The following is a 20,968-nucleotide window of genomic DNA, read 5'->3' as shown; positions in this document are numbered from 1 at the left end:
AAAGGGGGGGGGGGGGATGGAGCAAACAATGGGCCTAGGATGTTTTTTTTTTTTTCCTAATATCTTTTTATTGTTGTTTTGGGGTAGAATCACATTTGAAAATCATTAGCATGTAATGTTGTGTGTCATAAAATAAGAGATGCCTTTGACATTAGAAGATTACTTAATTAAGTGAGCTAGAGGCTCAAGGGCCAATGCAAATAGCTGTGGAGTTGAAGGAAAGTCTTGATGAGATGACCCAGAGGCACTAAACAATGCCCTGCTAGAATTCCTGACAGTTTACAATAAAGTGGTTTAACAGTCGAATGAACCCATCATTACACTTGCACACACTGCAAATAGGACCACCTAAGTCTTTCAAACTCTTCTGCTAACCAAGTCATTTGGCAGCAGCTGGGTGGTTAATATCTACAGCTGCAGTACTATATATAACCTGGGGTAAAAGTGCCATGCCTGTTTTAAAGGGGAACTATTATGCTCATTTCCAGGTCCATAATTTTACTCAAGGACTCGAGGATAATCTCTATTTATCTTAAAATGCCTGAGGTTACATGATATATTAAGCATACCCCCTTCAGTTACATCATACTGTTTAAAAAAAAAATAGGGAAAATATCTAAAATAAACATTTACAACAGTCTGAAGTTTGGGATTTTTTGATTGCTTGTACACACACTGACCTCAGTATTTAAAACTTTGGTTAAGATAAGCATGTACTGTGACAGTATACATGACAAACAAGGAAACACATAAATACTGTCTTCTAATGTTTCTAGTTTTGAAAGTATAAGAAAACAGACACATTTACATTTATTACATTTATACTTCTTTATAACATAGCATCTCCTCTCTGCATGTGTGAGGCAAAATCAGATTTGACTTAAACATTGCTTTCCTAACTTTGTAGAATAAAATCTGACAATAGTATCCAAGAATATAAACAAACTGAATTGTATTTATTGGTTAAAAAAATATGCCAACAAGTTTTTACCTTATTGACCTTATTTATTTGAATTGGTTTAAATTCACGTCAGTGTTTTAGTTAGTTGGTTTAGTTGGTTTAGTCGGATTCATTGACCTGCTCTTTTCTCGTAGTGTACTACTGTGTTGCCAAGCCAGTGGCATCTGAGTGATGCACACAAGGTGCCCTTAAGCACAATTATTTTAGTGCGCAAGGATAACATTGGTAATGGCCATATTTTATCAGAGACCACATTTTTTTCATTAGGTCACAAACCGAATAGACGCTGTGGTTCTAGTGGAATATCTTTTGAAAACAAGTTTAAGGGAAGCACCGGATTAGTCATGCACAGTACATCGTCTACAAATCACTCACTCCCTGCAGAAGCACTTTAATTGGGTGGTGTAGCAGAGATATCTTGTAGTCCCCCAACAATTCCTGTGGTGGTTTATTTGAATTCAAACTGTGTCCGATATTGTCCATGCTGCTTATCAGAGGAAATGACACGGATGAGCCTTGTGAACCAACTGATTGACCAATTCAGAGAGCCGTTCCTCTAATCAAAACAGATTCTGACTCCCCCATTAATGGTGCTGACTCACCGCATCTAAGTAGTTCCTGAAATTCTTCATCTCCTTGCTCTCAAATGCCATCTCAGAGCAGGGCTGTCATTTGCTCCATGGATTGTGTTTCACAACTTCATTTCAATGTGAGCAGCCCGACACCATGAGCAAATCTGGCAGCCCGTCAAGGAAAACAATCGAGACTGCAGTGTCATTTAAAATGTTGATATTTATATTATACTTCAGATATTTATACCCTTATTCGTCCTGTTTTATTGGTTTCTCTCTTTGTGTTAAATAGGTCAACCTGGTTTTAGATGATGGCCGGTCTCTGGGTCTGATGATCCGAGGGGGAGCGGAATATGCTTTGGGTATTTACATCACTGGAGTGGACCAAGGGTCAGCAGCAGAGTGTGGAGGACTGAAGGTATTGCTTCAATTTCATTTTTCTCTCACTACATTGTTTTACATTGTTTATCTAACTTATGTCTTGCGGCATAGCTACTTATACTTCGGAATTCACATGAGAAGATTAGCTAGCTATTTGAAATCATTTTAGTATGCTCCTCCCCCACACGGTTTTCATGCCAAAAACACTTGCTGTATGCCAAAAGTCTCATTATATTGCTTTACAGTGCATCTCACTGTATTGATTTTGCGATATGAGGAAATAGCTTCTTTATATGGTCTGTTCGAGATTGTTCATTACAAATGCAAAAGTACCTGCAGGCTACATCTGCAGCTTCCTCTGCTGAGCTCAGGCTCTGCTCGGTTTGCCATCAGATAAACCACTGGGTTAAAAAATATATATGCATAATGCTTTTCTTTTAACAGCTGTATTACATTATTGTGGCTTGTTTCTGGATGCCATTAGGTGTTCCTAATTTAAACGATCAGAAACATCGTTTGGAAAGCCTTGACCTGACAATGTCGATCCTTTAAGGATCCAAAAAAAAACCCTTTAACATGGGATTGATCCTCTGCAGTATTTTTTTTTCTTTTGATGAACAAATAAATGCTGCTGTCAAAGTTAGCTTCTTTCAACTTAGTGATACTTGTGAAGGTGAAACCGTTTCTCTGCTTCAGAGACTTTCTAAAAGGTTATTCATGCCTTCATTTCATCTCGGCGTGACTTCTGCAATAGTCTCTATTCAGGTGTCAGTCAGTTGTTTCTTGCTCGACTGCAGCTCGTCTAAAAGGCTGCTGTGGGACTCTGACCTGGTATTCGCAAACAACACTGCATTTCACCCATGTTAGATTTTAAGATTTTATTGTTCGTTTTTAAGTCATTACATGGGTTGGCACCTACCTCGCTGATCTTTAAACGTTACTCACTGTTATCTGCTGAGCAGGTAATCCTTGATGTCCTATTGTACAGATTTAAATATAAAGGATATCGTCTCTTTTACAGTAGTTGCTGCAAAATCTTCGGACTGTTATAAAACAAATTTTTACAACTTGTCTTTTAAACCAGACAGAGCTCTGATTATTTTTTTCATAACTATAACTTGAATGTGTTGTATTGTTTTATTATTACTCTTTTAGCATTGATCTCTTGTTTTCAAATGCACTGACCTGACTCGAATTTCAAAATATTATTGTAAACAATATTATTATTGCATCAGGATAGGAGGCATGCCAGATAAATGCACATAACCATCTAAGGCTGAAAAGGCCAGCTCAAGTCATTCTTGTTCCTGTGTTTGTCTGCTGCTGATACACCAGGAGGAATGAGAGAGAAAGTAATCAAACTCGCACTGTAACTTACATGTCACGGGCAGACAGCATGTTGTTAGTGGTGCTGAGGCGCAAGAAGCCCGGCAGCATCTCAACAGACCCGAGTGACTTGTACATGCTGTTTAATGTGTTTCGGCTGAGTAGCTTATTTGCTGTCGAGCGTTGAAAACTGACATTAGCAGGAGGAACCTGCCATGAAGACACAAATATAGAAAATATATTTTCCCTTTTGGTTTCATTTTTTTTCTTTTTTTTTTCTCCCAAAATTTGAAGAGGGCAAGTGATTTGGAGAGCAGATGTGTGCCTCAGTCGATCTTTGTAGTTGATGACCACAAATGGAATTGCAAACTGATGTTATCAAAATCTAATGATTTTTTCATTGTATGTCAGTTCTGAATATTCTAAGCTGTCATCACTTATTTTTCACAGTATTAATGGGCTGATGCCAGTTATGCTCCAACAGCAAGCTAACATGCAGACACACACACACACACACACACACACCAACTGCCAGCATAGCACCGCCTCCTCTTGTTCTCTCACAGTGCTGTGTTCTTGTCATTCGTCTTAGTTGCCTTGTTATATTTATCTACTGAGTACCTACAAATTACAATGATGTGGACTCAGTTTTTCCCTGTGACATTAAATACTGATATTTTTAAGTTTTTAGAAATTCTAGTATGTACATATACGTACATATATGCATGACATCAATTGTACAATATAAGGAGGAGCACATGAGTAGCAGTTAAACTGTAAATATTGGTGGATCGATCCATACTCCAGTCCATATGCTGAAGTATCCTTGGGCAAGATGCTAAACCCCATGTTGCTGTGTGTGATTGGGTGAATGACACTTACAGTAGAAACGCTTTGATTCCTCAAATGAGTCAAAAGGCACTATATGAGTATCAGTCCCATTTACCATTTAACGTCCAGCAGTGTCTTGTAATGTTACTTTGTTGGTCAGTAACAAAACTAAGTTGTTTTACTTGAAACCAAAGTGAGTCATTGCTTTTTATGTGCATTTGCACCCAGGAGCAGAGTAAAGGGTTGGCTTAAAGGAGTTGGCTAAGGTTTGGCTAAACTAAAGTGTAGCCATCCTTTTAACCACCCCACAAACATATCATGAAGACTTAATGTGAGTCATATATTCACAGAACTGGATTTATTAATGACTGGAGACAATTATTTAATTTTTCTAAAATACCTTTTCCAAAAACATTTCTCGATATGTCACCTGGATACATTTTCACAGCACAGTCTTTAATTGCTGATTTACAATGTAAATCAGCAATTAAAGTCATTAACAGAACTGGCTTCAATCCACCATCTAACTTACTCTTAAATTAAACACACTTAAATTTATTGACCTGGCCGAGCTTAAAACAGTCCAAATTATGTACGGAGCAAGATAAATATTCAGTTTTTTCAAGTCTGACAAAAAAAAACATGCACTGAGAGGAAATTATGTGTTTAAGGGTTAATAGTAAATATTACAGCATTACAGTCAAGGGAGTAACACTGAATATCAGGGTGATTTTACTTTTCAGTTCTGTCGAGTTCTCACTCTGCTCATCTGAATATTGCTGTTTTTCGTTATCATTAACATTATTGTTATATGTACATATTAGGGGTGCAACGATACACAAAATTCACGGTTCGGTTCGGTTCGATACTTTGGTGTCACGGTTTGATATTTTTTCGATACAAAAAAAATGTTCATGCCTTTTTAATTTTTCATTTATTAAAATTATAAATTTATATTTTAACTCAAAAGTACAGTTTTTAAATTTAACCCTAACCCTTGTGCGTGTTTTTTATTTTGACAGCGAATGCGCACCTGCGGACCACTTATGTGCAGCCCTGGTTATATAGTTCGTCATATTGCAGCCACAGAAATTATTTTGTCCATGAAACCATAAAGCTGCACTTTCTTTTTGCCTTATAGTCTGATTTGTCATAACTTCTCCGTTTTGTGGTAAGCTTTTCTTTGGCTGTCACTTCTTCACCCTGACCTGTCTTATTTGGCTCAGCAGGACTAAAATATATATATCCTGCTGCTTTTACACACGCACTCACATAAGCTCAGCGATTCTCTGCGCAATCAACCTCTCACATGTTTAAGCTGCGGGAGATTTCACTTGTCATGTTTGCATAGTAAGCTAACGATTAATAAGACGATGTCAGAGGAATTGGTGTGCAAATTATCATCACTCACAGATCAGTGCTGTCGCTCTCTATACACAGTTCGCACGATTGCAAAGTGAAAGCAAAAAAACAAGCGCAAATTCAAACGCGATTTCAATATGTCACATATTGACAGTGGCTCACAGATGCCAATGACATAATTACCCAGCTACATTTCTGAAAGAATGCAAAAGCATTGACATATATTTTTCCTTCCTACAATAGCCCGACGGGCAGGGCAGAGATAGATTTTGGTAGCCCGACTGAAAAAAATCGCTAGCCCCAGGACGTCAGGCTAGCGATATTGCAAGCCCTATATCTGATTGAGGAATCACTCATCTTTGGAAAAGAGAGTTTATTACAGAGAAATGTCTCTTTCCAAAATAAAAGCTATACTATCCGCTTCTTCTGGGCTATATTCTCAGCAGCATAAGGAGAATCATGTGCTAACAGCTGTCTAAATGACTCGGCTAAAGTTAGTAGCATGCTTGTTGTTTTGGTCTTTGCACTAGGATGATGTCGGTGTAAATGTGCAGTCATATTCGTTGTGTTCCCACTAGTGCTTTCAGGTTAATCTCGTTGAAATGACCTTAACGCCACAACACGGCAAATCTCTGTTAACGAGCTACCGCCGATCGCCCCGTGTGTGGGGCTAGACAGCCAACACGTTAACGAGCTAACTGCGCTAACACACTAGCTCCCACCCATGTAATTGAGCATTGCATGGCACATCCAACATACTGTTTTACTTTAGTCCATGACTCGCTTACCTTCAGGGTCATACGTCACATGAAAACCAAAATAATTCCAAACGCCAGATCTGAATGAGGGTGGGGGAGGTCCATGTGTCTTGCTAGCTTGCCCTGCGCTCTTCCTTCTGACTATGCTGTCTGTGTTGAGCGCTCAGTGGATCTGCGCTCGACAGTGCAGCCTAGGCGGAGTAGTCGAACGCAGATTCACTGAGCGCTCAACACAGACAGCATCGTCGGAAGGAAAGTTGATAAAATAAATTACAAATGTTGTATTGTTCGATACATATGCGTACCGAACCGAAAGCACTGTATCGAACGGTTCAATATCGATACGAATATCGTTGCACCCCTAGTACATATAGGTAATGAGGAAGCCTGTGTAAAGTCTGCCTGTCTGCCATTCTCTGATTATCAGCAATTTTAAAAAAATAATAGAGATGGACCGATCCGATATTACGTATCGGTATCGGTCCGATACTGACCTAAATTACTGGATCGGATATCGGAGAAAAATAAAAAATGTAATCCGATCCATTAAATATCACGAAAACACCTCACAAAACTTGCAACACGCCGTAACTCACCTCAGAACGTTAGCAGTCGGAGCAGTATGCATCACGTGATAGAGCGGCTGTGGCATGCGGGACCTGTCGGTGGTCTGGATAGCATTTGGAGCTTCGCTAGCAACCCGGCATTTCATCTCCGACAAAGTTATCCCCGAGAGAAGTAAAGCAAGTGTGTAAGTCCATCTCTGAATGTTTGTAAAGCATTCCCACGTTAAGCTTAACAAGCGACTGCCTCTCGCTCTCCGGCTGCTACTTCAATCATGAAACTGCTCAATGATCAGCTGATCGGCTTTTCTGTCGCGAGTCCGTGTCTCTTGTTTGTTTTTGGCCCACTTTGCACCAGAAAGAGGAAACCAGCGGCTGAACAACAGCAGAACGTTTAAGCTTGATAAGCTGTTGTTAGAATTTATTTAATATTACTTTCTACTCGAGGATCTTTTTCTACGTAGCTGACGCTGGTAACTGTGCAGGGGCGGATCTAGCAAAGTTTAGCCAGGGGGGCCGATAGGGCATGAACAGGGAAAAGGGGGCACAAAGACATACTTTTCTTTTTTATTCTCATTTAAAATGTCGAGCTTTTAATAAATAATTATCTGACACCCAAAGTTTTAATTTGATGTAAAATGAATAGAAGTCAATTACTGTATATAGTGACTATTAAGTCTAATATATATACCCTAGTAAGCTATAGTACTTTTTACTTTGGGAAGGTACCATCTGTGCAGTCTGCAATTTTGTTGAAGAAAGATGTTGAATCTATTTAATATTTCTTGAAAAATAATTGATTTCTGTGCATTTTTTTTTCACACTGCATCAAATTAAGGTTGATTACGTCGATTAAGCATCATGAGGTGGCGCGTGAGGGGTGGTTCCTTATTTTTTATTTATTTCTTTTTGTTGTTGCTGGGAGTTGGAACCCTATTAGTTAGGTTGCTTAATATTTACGCTAAGTACTCTTTAAAATACCAGAATAGGGAGGATGGTGTAGGTCTAAGTTTATTAGATTGATCAGTATTGCTGAACTATGAAATATTTTTTTTGTATACAGGTATAACAGAATAGCTTTAGTGTAGTTGTTGTTTTAAACTTGAGTATGAACTTGCAGACTTGCAAAATGCAGCAAGATATTTTAAAAAACAGTTTTGTTGATTAAAAAACACTATATCGGATTCATATCGGTATCGGCAGATATCCAAATTTATGATATCGGTATCGGTATCGGACATAAAAAGTGGTATCGTGCCATCTCTAAAAAATAACATAAGCAATAGTTCCAGATTTGTAATTGCACAAAAAAAGTATATTATGAGTCCGAAAGCCACTTCGACCTTGCAGTCAAAAACTGAGTATTTTCTCTACAGCAATTTGCTCTGCAGAAGCAAAATAGCGAAGCTGTGCCATCGTCTAAGGCCAGCCCTGTAAAAATCACGCCATTGGACCACTTTGTGGAGCTGCTGTGCGCAGCCAGCAGAAGCATCTGAAATTAGAGCTCTTCCCAGGTGACAGACACATATCAACCAGGCACAGTTGGAAATTTACACGATGATGTTATTTTTGTCCTTTCCACTAACAAAATTCAAAATAATACAAATGCCTCCAGCACATAAAGGTTATCCTTTCTGCTGTCTCTCTAGCTAAGCAACACATGTGCACTCAAAAATTATGCAACAGCCCTTAAAAGAGGAAAAGAAACAGAAACAAATATTGCTGTGGATCCCTTTGTTTACCTGAACTGCTAAACTAATGCATTACAACCAACACTTCACTATAAAAAAGCTTTGTGGTCAAGTGAAGCCAGTATAGATGTGCTTTAGGTTTCAAGTCTTATTTTGTACATTATAGTCTCCCTTATAGTGAAAAGAAATATGATGCATCATGGTTTTCTCAGCACGGTGGTTAGCACTGTTGCCTCACAGCAAGAAGGTCCTGAGTGCAGGGTCTTTCTGTGTGGAGTTTCTCCCCGTGTTTGCGTGGGTTCTCCCTGGGTACTCCGGCTTCCTCCCACAGTCCAAAGACATGCACTTTGTGGGGATAGGTTAATTGACCATTGACTGCATTCACTATAGGTGTGAATGCGGGGTAAATGGACTTTTACCGTACATGGACTTCTCCAATGGACTCCTCCTGAAAAACTACCAAACACTTAAACGTTCAGGAAACACTATCCTGTTGGTCACTAGTTAACAATAACTACTTGGTCATGATCAGAGTGAGTGTAACTCAGCACCACCATGAAGTGATAGCTAATTTAGCAGAAAATCATTTGTGCCACATGCTAGTCCTACAACGAGGTCAGATCAGAGGGTCAGACATAAAACAGGTGGTGGGTATTTAATGGTGTACATTAAAACTGCCAAGCAGTCATGTGGGGCCATGGTGCATCAGCACAGCGATCTTTCTAACCAATGGGCCAGCACATATTCTTAGAAGAATCGGATTTGCCTTTCACATCTGCTGTTTCTGTCGTCTCAAACAGGAAATCTCTGACCAGTTATGACATTTCCTTTGAGAGATGTTTCAGTGAATCTGCAAACAACAGATGGAGTTTTCCAATTCACCACTTTTCTTCTATACATATTTACTGCTACCAGTAAACCGGTTGACCATTCCTTAAAAAGACTGATATCTCTATTTTTCTTCACCATGGGGGGGGCAGCGCATACTGTGCTGTGCTGAAACAAGATGTGCTGTTTTCAGTTTTCAGAGGAAATCCAGGCTTTAATAACCTGGAAATTACTTCCAAAGAACAAAAATTGTTCAATCAAAGCAATCGAGAAGAAGGTAAAGGGTAAATGGACTGGTCCTTAAATTGGGCTTTTCTACTCTACCTGAGCACTCAAAGCACTTTATTTATCATGCCTTCACCCGTTAACACACATTCATAAAAATACTTTTTTTCCACACATAAGTGCTTTCTAACTAACATTCACACTCAAGTAAACACATCTGAGAGCAACTCAGGGTTCAGTAACTTGCCCAAGGATACTGCAGACTGGAAAAGCCAGGGATCGAACCACCAGCCTTCCAAACAATACATGACCTCCTCCATTTCCTGAGTTACAGCCACCCATTAAGGTAAAGGGACATGTAGAAAAACACTTCTTTATCTTCTCATTTTTCACTTTGTACAAACTTGATTCTTTTCCTCTCCTGCTCCTCTACGCCTCAGTCCTTCCTACCAGAGATGCAAGCAGATGAGGCGAGGAGGAGACATGAATAGAGTCGAGATAACGGTCAATTAACAAACTCAGACATTCTTAATTAGGATCCATAATTTTAAAACGATGTCTCTTAAATACGATGTGTGTATTGAGTCAATCTGTTCTCTTTTTTTCATAGCTTATTACTGTGTTTTATGATCTCAGATAAAAATTCTTCTCATGTGCCACAATGTACTGATATCATATATATCTCTGTTTACCATGCACCCATTAGCTGTGAAAGGGATAAAGTATCAAGCAGATGAACTTAATGCAAAGAAATACTTTGTAGATGATAGGCTTGTATATTCCAGCTGTGTGCCGTGCCTCTTTTATGCCTCAAGGGTGAAAACACAAAGGATGCACCTGTGCTTCCCCGATTATAGCTTCTCCAGCAAGCCCCCATTCAATATGCGCTAAGAGTAATTTCTGGGTCACAGGCAGGAGTATGAGGACAGATGAGATGGGGAGGCACAAATTAGAGAAATGAGAAAATCCCAGAGGAAACAAGAGAAATAAACAGAAGTAAAACTACAAATATGACAGACTAAATGGTGCGGCAATTTTATTTATTTATTTATTTTTACACTATTAAACAAAAACTGGGCTTAGACTGACCATTTTATTCTCAGGTAGTACAGCATTGATCCTTTGAGTGCATAGCTTTGGTTGGATTGCAGACAGATTTGTGTATTCTTTGTGGCATGGCAACAGAGGGCTGGACATCTCCTCCCCTGAGCCCTTCATCTCATGCCCGTCAACCAGCCAATTGGCCAGACTCCTATTAAAAGGCCCACACGGGTATACACACTCAGCATAGCATATCTTGATTGCTGTTAGCAACCACAAAAAAAGAACTTTTATCAAAAAGAAAATAAGAATGAAATTTTTTTTTCACCCCTTTTCTGTTTGTTTTTATTTTTCATATGTGTTTTCTACTTGGGAGCCACTTCTTATCTGTGAAACCATCAAACTGGATTTTTCAGCACTCAAACTGTTTTTTCCTCTTGCCCCAATTTCCCCCATTTTCTTTGTTTTGGTGCCTAGTGCTTAGCATGTGGAGTGGAAGTTTCTCATTAAGAAACACCTGAATAAAAACAAAGCAGTGGCACTTCTATTACAAGCACATTTACACTTGAATCCAGGGCTCAGATGTATAAATAAATAACTAAATAAGTAACAGCTCTAAAAAAAAAAAAAAGCTTGTTTTTCTCCCAGGTACAATATGTCTCCATGAGGCCTTTGCTGATTTAGGGTGATGCTCCACCGCACACCTGGCTTTGCCTCCAGGGCCAAATGCCAAACACTGTCTCAAAAGGTTGAGGAAGAGGTCAAGAAACCCGCAAGAGAAGAGGAAAAAACACAGTCACAAATAGAGCAGGGCGATATGGCCAAAAATATTTATCACGATATATATTTGAAAATTTGCGATAACGATATAACCGACGATATAATTGATGCGAGACAAAATACAACTCCACAACATTACTAGCGCAAAAAGACAACCTTCCATTTATTTTCACTTAAACAAGAAGCTGGTTTTTATGTACATTAAAGCTTTATAAAAATGTAACAGTGCAAATGCAAATTCCTTGCTGAAACTTTAACCAAAAGGCATTTCCAGTAGAAATGGGCTGACATATCCTGAGCATAACCATGTATAATATCCACTGAAGTTAAAAAGAGGTGCTTTGCAAAATTAAACTGCAGTGTGCAGTACGCATTTTTCGGACCATAAGGTGCACGGGATTATAAGGCACATTAAGCGAAACAAAGCAGTCAGATAAATCAAACTTTATTAAACTCATTCTTCTTGCTTCCTCCACTTCTGTACCATTGATTCATTAATGTTGAATTCTCTGGCAGCGGCTCTATTCCCATGTTGTTGCAGTATATTAATGACTAACCTCGTATTGTGGATGGATTATCTCAGTTGTTCTCCTGACTGAAGTTTGGTCCGTTTACAGTATCCTGCCATGCGATTGCATTTGTCTCTAACCATGAAGAACCTTCACGTTAACTTTTATAAGTGGAAAAGTGTTAGTGTTCGTCCTCCAGCTTCACTGTTTATGTTATGCTAACATAGCTGTGTCGCTAGCGATCACGTAGCACATCATTATATACCAGCTAGCCCAACTTCAGTAACCCTACAAACGTCACTGCTGTTTAGTTTCCTGTCTTCATTTATGTTGGAAGTGATAGCAGAGCTGTACGTTTGATTTTTTTCAGAAATCTCTCAGTCAGAACATGCAATATCATGCTTGGGTAACTAGCGAAACTAGCGAGCTAACTTCCGCTAGCTTCCTGCTAACTTCTAACTCCGTTAAATGTAATACATTTTGTTTTCATGGATGCCTGGAAGTTAAACTTTATAGTTACACCTGGTAAAGCAGCATGCTGATCGTTTTATTAAAGATGAAAGAATTTAGACAGTTTTTAACTCTAAGTGATGCTGCAGTGTTGTTTGACCTGAAGAGGGGGGTTTAGGACCCAGATTACTCCCAGATTTAAGAGCATCTTAGTCCGACAAATACGACAATAACAACGGCCGCTTGCATGTTCTGCAAAAAAATGTGCTTTGTCGTGTATCTGACGGACAAACACCAAACCAGTTCCACATCACGGAAGTTGCACCATTTTTACAAACCAATTCTGGTTCATCTGTTTCACTCAACAATCGGCCATGTGCGTATGAAAACAAAGGCACTGCGCATGCGCGTTTTACTCCCATTCTATCGCGATATTTCATTTTCCTATCGTTGCCTAACATTATACCGGTATTACCGTGAACGGTATAATATGGCCCAGCCCTAGTCACAAATAATCTTTCACATGTGGATCGCTCACACAAGAGGAAAAAATAGGACAGAAACCTTCTTGTGTCAGGAATCGCTGTGCGGCAGGCAGGAGTTGGACCCAAAATGCAGGACTCAGACTCGGGGAGGTGAACTCAAAACACAGCTTTATTTGCTGGGAGAACAAACATACAAACTAGACTAAACTGGGAAACCATAAACTAAGAACACACAGGGAGATCCACACACAGCATGAGGGACGACGTCACGCTGAACAGAGGGAGACGCAGACAGAAATACACAGAGGGTTAACGAGGAAAGTGGGAACACACGGGGAACACAGGTGACACTGATAATCATAACGAGACAGGGCGGGGTGAACTGAACATGACATGTACGGGCGTGAGAGTCACAAAGTAAACAGGAAGTGCACAGAGGTTCAGACAGGAGGAGAGAGAGCACGGGGAAAACACAGACATAACGGGCTGGGGAAACATGAAACAACCACAAAGGGAGACGAGGGCTCATAAATACATAGAGGGCACACAGGGGGAAGAGAGAGCACGGGGAGAACTTAGACATAATGGGCAGGGGAAACATGGAATAAAACATAAGGAGAGACGAGGGCTCACAGATACACAGAGGGGCACACAGGGGGTAAAAGCCATGAAGGGAAAACACTTAGGGAACAACACAACAGGGCAACTCAGAAAACATGGCCTAAGCAAGGAACAAAATACAAACATACAAGAAAACTAAGAACACTGGGCCAACATGGCCCAGGACCATGACAGTACCCCCCCCCCCTCAAGGGCTGGCTCCAGACAGCCCAAACACAGAAAAACAAAACCAAACAGAAAACAACCCAGGGCGGACGGCGGGGGCCCAGGACGGAGGGCTCGGAACAGAAAACAAAAGAAGAGCACAGCAAACACCGGAGCCCAAGAAAACAACCCAAACACAGAGCAGTTCAGGGGGCCGACCATGCGGAAGGCAACGGCGGAGACGTGGAAACAATTCAGGAGGCCGGCCGTGCGCAAGGCAACGGCGGCGACGTGGAAACAGTTCGGGAGGCCGGCCGTGCGCAAGGCAACGGCGGCGGCGAAGGAGACAACGGAGCAGTTCAGGAGGCCGACCGCGCGGAAGGCGGCGGCGGCGGCGAAGGAGACGACGGAGCAGTTCAGGGGGCCGACCGCGCGGAAGGCGGCGGCGGCGCCGAAGGAGACGACGGAGCAGTTCAGGGGGCCGACCGCGCGGAAGGCGGCGGCGGCCCTCCAGTCCCAGGCGTGCTGGCCATGGCCTGGTGGGCACAGGACCAGACGAGGCAGGACCAGACGAGGCCGGACCAGACGAGGACGAAGACTCGGAGGCAGGACCAGACGAGGACGAAGACTCGGAGGCCGGACCAGGCGGAGCTGCAGAGGCTGAGGCCGGACCAGGCGTAGCAGAAGCAGAGGCTGAGGCCGGACCAGGCGTAGCAGAAGCAGAGGCTGAGACCGGACCAGGCGTAGCAGAAGCAGAGGCTGAGACCGGACCAGGCGTAGCAGAAGCAGAGGCTGAGACCGGACCAGGCGTAACAGAAGCACAGGCAGAGGCTGGCCCAGGCGTAACAGAAGCACAGGCAGAGGCTGGCCCAGGCGTAACAGAAGCACAGGCAGAGGCTGGCCCAGGCGTGGCAGAAGCACAGGCAGAGGCTGGCCCAGGCGTGGCAGAAGCACAGGCAGAGGCTGGCCCAGGCGTGGCAGAAGCACAGGCAGAGGCTGGCCCAGGCGTGGCAGAAGCACAGGCAGAGGCTGGCCAAGGCGTGGCAGAAGCACAGGCGGATGCAGCCGGACCAGGCGACGACGAGGCGGTCGCAGGTGGCGGCTGGACAGGCTCCTCGGGCCCTCCAGCTGATGCGGCGTGAGGCTGAACGGGCCCCTCGGACCCTCCAGCGGATGCGGCGTGAGGCTGGACAGGCCCCTCGGACCCTCCAGCGGAGACAGGAGGCTGGACGGGCCCCTCGGACCCTCCAGCGGAGACAGGAGGCTGAACGGGCCCCTCGGACCCTCCAGCGGACGTGGCTTGAGGCCGGATGGGCTCCTCGGGCCCTCCAGCCGGAAGAGACGGCTGAAGCAGAAAGCAGTCCGAGGCGGAGAGAAAGCTCACGCCATTCCTAGCAGGCTGCTTCCCAGCCTGTACAGCTGACGTGGAAGGAAGCTGAACGGGCTCCTCGGGCCCTCCAGCAGACGTGGCATGGTGCTGGACGGGCTCCTCGGGCCCTCCAGCAGACGAGGCATGGTGCTGGACGGGCTCCTCGGGCCCCCCAGCTGACGAAGCAGAAGGCTGGACGGGCTCCTCGGGCCCCCCAGCAAAAACAGTTTCAGAACCAGCAGGCCCGGGGACCTCTGGAAAACGCAGAGCAGGACTAGCAGGCGCACGGGCCTCTGGCAGGGACAGAGCAGGACCAGCAGGCGCATGGGCCTCTGGCAGCGTTGATGCTGACTGGGGCTGAGCAACACATAGGTTAGGCTCAGGAGGCAACAGTTGGGTGCAGTCCTCGGCTGACTCCTTAGCCCCCAGGGGTCCAGAGTCAACTGCGGGTTGAAACTCGGACTCTGGGGAGGCCCTGGAGGTAGTAAATGTCTCTAATCGGGCCAGCTTTCGAGGGACGAAAACAGTCCTGTTGAGCATGTTTTCCTGCTTAATACGAGTGAGAAAAGTTGGCTGCTCAGCAGGAGACTGGGTTGAGAAAGACTGAAGTGACCGTTGTGGTGAGAATGAAACTAGTGAAGGAGCAGATGATTGAGCTGCAGGTAACGGAGTAGCTAACTGGGCAGCTGACTGAGCTGAGGGCAGCTGAACAGCGAGCTGGGCTGCTGAATGGGCTAACGGTTGAGGAGGTGTTTGTAGTGAGCGTGATGCAGGGGGTGGTATAGGCTCCCCTGAGCCTCTAGGGCTCGGTTTAACTAGCTGAACGAGTTCAGAAGAAACAGTTCTGCTTAGGCTTCTCTGCTCTAAGAGAACAGGGCAGAAACAGCCCGTTAAGTCCCCCTCCCCATTCTTGGGTTGCGAACCCACAGCGTCATTCATAGATTCAGCAGTACATGTCAAAACTGAATTCAAACTGTCCGGGGTTAACTCTGTATCGACAGAAGAGTTCTTAGCAGGCTCCAACAGAGGGTGCACAATCAGAGTTTTGCCCATGCATTCTGATTCTTCAGCGGAAAAAGCATCAACATAATTAGTCAGGGAGTCTTTTCTTTCTACTGGGCCGGGGTGAATGTCCATGGAACAAACCGCCTTCACCTCACTACTCTTAGCCGTGAGAAGAAAACAGTTCCCATTACTATTTGCAGGTGAAGCAATAGGGGTACAAGCAATAGGGGTACAGTCAACATCACTCACCATTGCCTGCTGTTCTGACGAGTGATTGGGCTCCGGTTGTAGTGAGGAATGACGGCGGTGGCGCCGCTTCCTCCTGGCGGCAGGGGCTGAGGCGACAGGAGAAACTGGTGACGATGGAGAAAAGACGTCCTCGTCCTGCGACCACATCGCCGCCAAGCAGGAGGCAGGTGAATTAAGCCCTGAGCGGCAAGAAGTGGAGCTCTGTGGCCGCGGTGCAGAAACGCCTTTCCCCTGTTGCAATTGCTGCTGTACGGCGGCCGACTCCGCGGAGAGCTCCTTGTGTTGCGGCCGATGCCGATGCGGCGGCTTCGGCGAAGAATACTGGGCGCGGACAAAGGCTGCAAGCTCCCGAGCTTGTAGCACCTCCTGGGCTTCATGCAGCTGGTCCATGAAGCCCATAAATCCCTTTAGTGTGCGCAAATGAGGATTCCCCTCCAGGATCGCTTCTATAGCGTTAATCCCAACTGCCATGGTCTTAGCGTCCTTAGTGAGGGAAACCCGCTCGATCAGGCGGTGGATGCGGGAGAGGTCATGTTCCCGGGATGAATCCGCTGGGTCCATGTTGTGGTGACGTCGTACTGTCAGGAATCGCTGTGCGGCAGGCAGGAGTTGGACCCAAAATGCAGGACTCACAGACTCGGGGAGGTGAACTCAAAACACAGCTTTATTTGCTGGGAAAACAAACATACAAACTAGACTAAACTGGGAAACCATAAACTAAGAACACACAGGGAGATCCACACACAGCATGAGGGACGACGTCACGCTGAACAGAGGGAGACGCAGACAGAAATACACAGAGGGTTAACGAGGAAAGTGGGAACACACGGGGAACACAGGTGACACTGATAATCATAACGAGACAGGGCGGGGTGAACTGAACATGACATGTACGGGCGTGAGAGTCACAAAGTAAACAGGAAGTGCACAGAGGTTCAGACAGGAGGAGAGAGAGCACGGGGAAAACACAGACATAACGGGCTGGGGAAACATGAAACAACCACAAAGGGAGACGAGGGCTCATAAATACATAGAGGGCACACAGGGGAAGAGAGAGCACGGGGAGAACTTAGACATAATGGGCAGGGGAAACATGGAATAAAACATAAGGAGAGACGAGGGCTCACAGATACACAGAGGGGCACACAGGGGGTAAAAGCCATGAAGGGAAAACACTTAGGGAACAACACAACAGGGCAACTCAGAAAACATGGCCTAAGCAAGGAACAAAATACAAACATACAAGAAAACTAAGAACACTGGGCCAACATGGCCCAGGACCATGACATCTTGTGACTAGGAAAAATCTGTGATTGCCAGTTATTGTATTCAATTTTTTTATATTTGGCAAATGATTGCAAATAGTTGCCCTCAGCCTTTCTGTCTTTAAACATTTTCAGTCCGACTCAGACAGACTGCAGTCACTCTAAGATTTGATAAGGTTTGCAAATAATGACTCTTTGAACACCCAAGTTTGTGAGTGTGATAACTCAAGAACAAGGCGACGTAGGAGTTTCAAACCATACCATAAGTGTATCACCTCACTGAGTGATCCCAGATCTATCCCAGTCTTCAGAGCAACGAAAGGCAACAAAAACTTATTGCACATAGTTGCAAGAATTTTGGTCAAACCAAAATAGTTTCCTTAAGTGTGTAATCTGGTGAGGCCCAAAAATGCAGAAAATTAATCTCTGTTATGGTATTTAGTCATTAAAATGAGTCACAGATTTACCTGCAGCATACACGGCCTCATGTCTGTGAAATTCTAATTACTAACCTTTCCCACTGACACCAGTAGCATAGCAGTCACTGTCAGCTGTCCAAAGCAAAAGCTGTTAAAACATGTTTTCCGTATTAAAACAATGTCTGTCAGGATATCATGAAAAGAAAAAAGAAAAAAAAATGAATTAATATTCAGTGGATGCTAATTTAAGCGTCCAAAACCAACACAAAAACAGCTTGCTACTGTTGCTTTATTGAAAATTTGTAATTAAAGCCTGCCCTTGTTAAACTGTCAAAATTAAGACCACAGTGCACTATCATAAAGGACAGCAATGTAAACAGCTATGCAAATGTATATATTTTCACAAAGAATACATAGGAGCAAAACTTTTAGAAAAGAATTAAAACATTAAAGTGACCTTATTGTTGATGTATTTATGCGTCGTCGTCGTCAGTGTTTCCATATTTGTGTCAGCAAATGTCAGCGCTGATGATGAGCTCCCCGCTGTCTTCAGAGACCAGGGGTTCATCACTCAGCAGGAAGTCTGCACTGCTCTCAGACTTCTGGCCTAAAAAGATCTCAAGATTGTGCAGAGCAGTGTGATTTTATAATGTGCACTCATTCTGAAGTGTACGGCTTGTGGGCTGTGTGGAGCCCTCGAGCTCTGTCTAACAAATTTAACGTAATGCTGTAGCACTAAAGCTGGGTTGAGTTTGTCTTGGGGCATGAATAAAAAAAATATGTACTCTACCCACACTTGAATGCTGTTCACAGGCTATTTCCCAGTCGTATAAGAATTTTAAACTAGGTTTCGTACCTTGTGATAAAAAAAAAGAGGCTGAATTTGGCAAATTACACCTGTACTGAGACTTTATGGTTCAGCACAGCACTTTCTGAATAAAGTACTGTATAGTCCTCCACGTCAGGCTGACAGATGGCTGGGCACATTCAAAATAAATAGATACGCACAAGGATGGTTTCAGCTTCAAAGTGTGTATTTGCCTTTTTTTTAAATATTGTTTTGGCAGTCTGTGCTGTGTGTTACATTTTTGCTAATCAAACCCAATGACACAAAAACATTACCTGTGCCTCGTGAGAAATTATGACAGGCAATTTGTTTACTTTCTTGCATTTTAGTATACATATATTTGGAAAAAAGTAATTTCATCAAATATTCAGAAATTCAGTGAGATCAAGACGTGTGCTTGATTTTCCACATACTAAACATTAGCATAGTTATAGATCATTGTGTGATGTCACATCCTGACCTTTCCAACTGCTTGACGAGGCTGTCGGATTCTGCAAACACCTTTATTATAGATTTGTATGCGCAAGAGGATGTAAGCAGCTATCTTAGACCTTAGCGTCCATATTGGCCTCTCATATAGAATAGAATAGAATAGAATTCAACTTTATTGTCACTGCACATGCACAGGTACAGGGCAACGAAATGCAGTTTGCATCCATCCAGAAGTGCTTTAGTGATATAGATATATTACAATATATATTAGCAATAATATAGATATGTGAGTATATTACAGAAATGGGTCTATTATGGTATGTTATAATGTACACGGTATGAAGTATGTTGTGAATATTCTATAACTATAAGTATGTACAGGCTGTAGTGAGTACAAGCTATGTACAGGATATGAACAGGATATAAATATGAAAAACTATACAGAATATGAAATAAATAACTTTACAGAATCTGGGATATACAGCTATACAGAAATGGGAACTATGCAAGTTGTAAACAGTTGTAGGATTAAAGATTATTGAATGTACAGAATGATTATTTACACAGAGCTATACAGTAGTGCAATTAAGATAAGTGAGGGTGTAGATAGTTTCTACAGAGGCTATATAAAGTGCTAGTGGTTGTGAGTGGTGGTTCAGTCCATGTTATTATTGTGTTTGAGGATACAGTTGTCCATTGTGGGTGTGTGTATGTTCAGTCCATGAGTTGAACGTGGGTCAGATGTCAGGAGGCAGAGTTCAGGAGTCTGACAGCTGTGGGGAAGAAGCTGTTCCGGTACCTGGTGGTCTTAGTCCGGAGGCTCCTGTAGCGCCTCCCAGAGGGCAGGAGGGTGAAGAGTCCATGTGATGGGTGACTGGGGTCTTTGATGATTTTCCCAGCCCTTTTCAGACACCGCTTCCTGTAGATGTCTTTTATGGCAGGAAGTGGTGCTCCGGCGATGCGCTGGGCAGTTTTCACGACCCTCTGCAACGCCTTCCGGTCCGAGGCAGAGCAGTTCCCGTACCAGACTGTTATACAGTTGGTCAGGATGCTCTCGATGGTGCAGCGATAGAAGTTCACCAGGATGTCTGAGGACAGGTGGTTCTTCCTCAGAGTCCTCAAGAAGAAGAGGCGCTGGTGAGCCTTCTTGACCAGCTTGGAGCAGTTGGTCGTCCAGGTGAGATCCTCGGAGATGTGGACTCCCAGGAACTTGAAGCTGCTCACACGCTCCACAGCCGTCCCCTTAATGTGGATGGGTGGATGTGGGTCAGCATCCCTCCTGTAGTCCACGATGAGCTCCTTGGTCTTCTCGGTGTTAAGCAGCAGGTTGTTTCTGTCGCACCACTCAGCCAGACGATCCACCTCCTCCCTGTAGGCGGCCTCATCGTATGCAACATATGCAACATTATGCGCCTGTTTGTAAAACAACAGGCATATTTTGGCATTTGTATTAGACTCACTTAGCTTCAGTTATGTATTAATAAGGTCTTTGGTGAAATTTGATGCAGTGATAATAGCGGAGTGTATTTGTGTCTCACTGGGTAGTATTTCTACCCTGATTTGTCTGTGTTATCTTGTCTGGATGAGTGACTGAGGTTAATACCTTGGTCTCTTTATGGCTCATCCTGGAATTCAGCCAAACACTTTCTGTTTTCATTTGTGACTGGAGATAAAGGTCTTGGAGGGAAAAAGAATATATAAGGACTTTTCTGCTGATTCAGAATTCCGTTCGTGCTATGATCAGGCCTAAGGACACCCTGGTGCAACATGAATGCATGAGACTGCTTTTTTCCCCATTTAAGGTAACCCATAGAATACAACCTACACTTACTTGATAAGAGAAAAAGAAGTGAT

General features: G+C 43.4%; 1 protein-coding gene across 6 annotated transcripts in view; it reads left to right on the top strand.

The window, feature by feature from the left end:
• The window catches only part of whrna (whirlin a), a 207,919-nt gene that overhangs the window by 94,503 nt on the left and 92,448 nt on the right, over positions 1–20,968 (top strand). For all 6 annotated transcript variants that reach the window (XM_026174381.1, XM_026174382.1, XM_026174387.1 and 3 more), the window contains one exon: positions 1,826–1,951. In XM_026174381.1, the coding sequence (XP_026030166.1) occupies positions 1,826–1,951 (126 nt within the window). The remainder of the gene's footprint in view (positions 1–1,825; positions 1,952–20,968) is intronic.

The sequence above is a fragment of the Astatotilapia calliptera genome, chromosome 7 (genome assembly GCF_900246225.1).
Source record: "Astatotilapia calliptera chromosome 7, fAstCal1.2, whole genome shotgun sequence".
In the NCBI taxonomy this organism is placed as follows: Eukaryota; Metazoa; Chordata; class Actinopteri; order Cichliformes; family Cichlidae; genus Astatotilapia; species Astatotilapia calliptera.
Note: the sequence above shows the minus strand (reverse complement) of the source record. Positions and strands in the feature narration are given on the sequence as shown.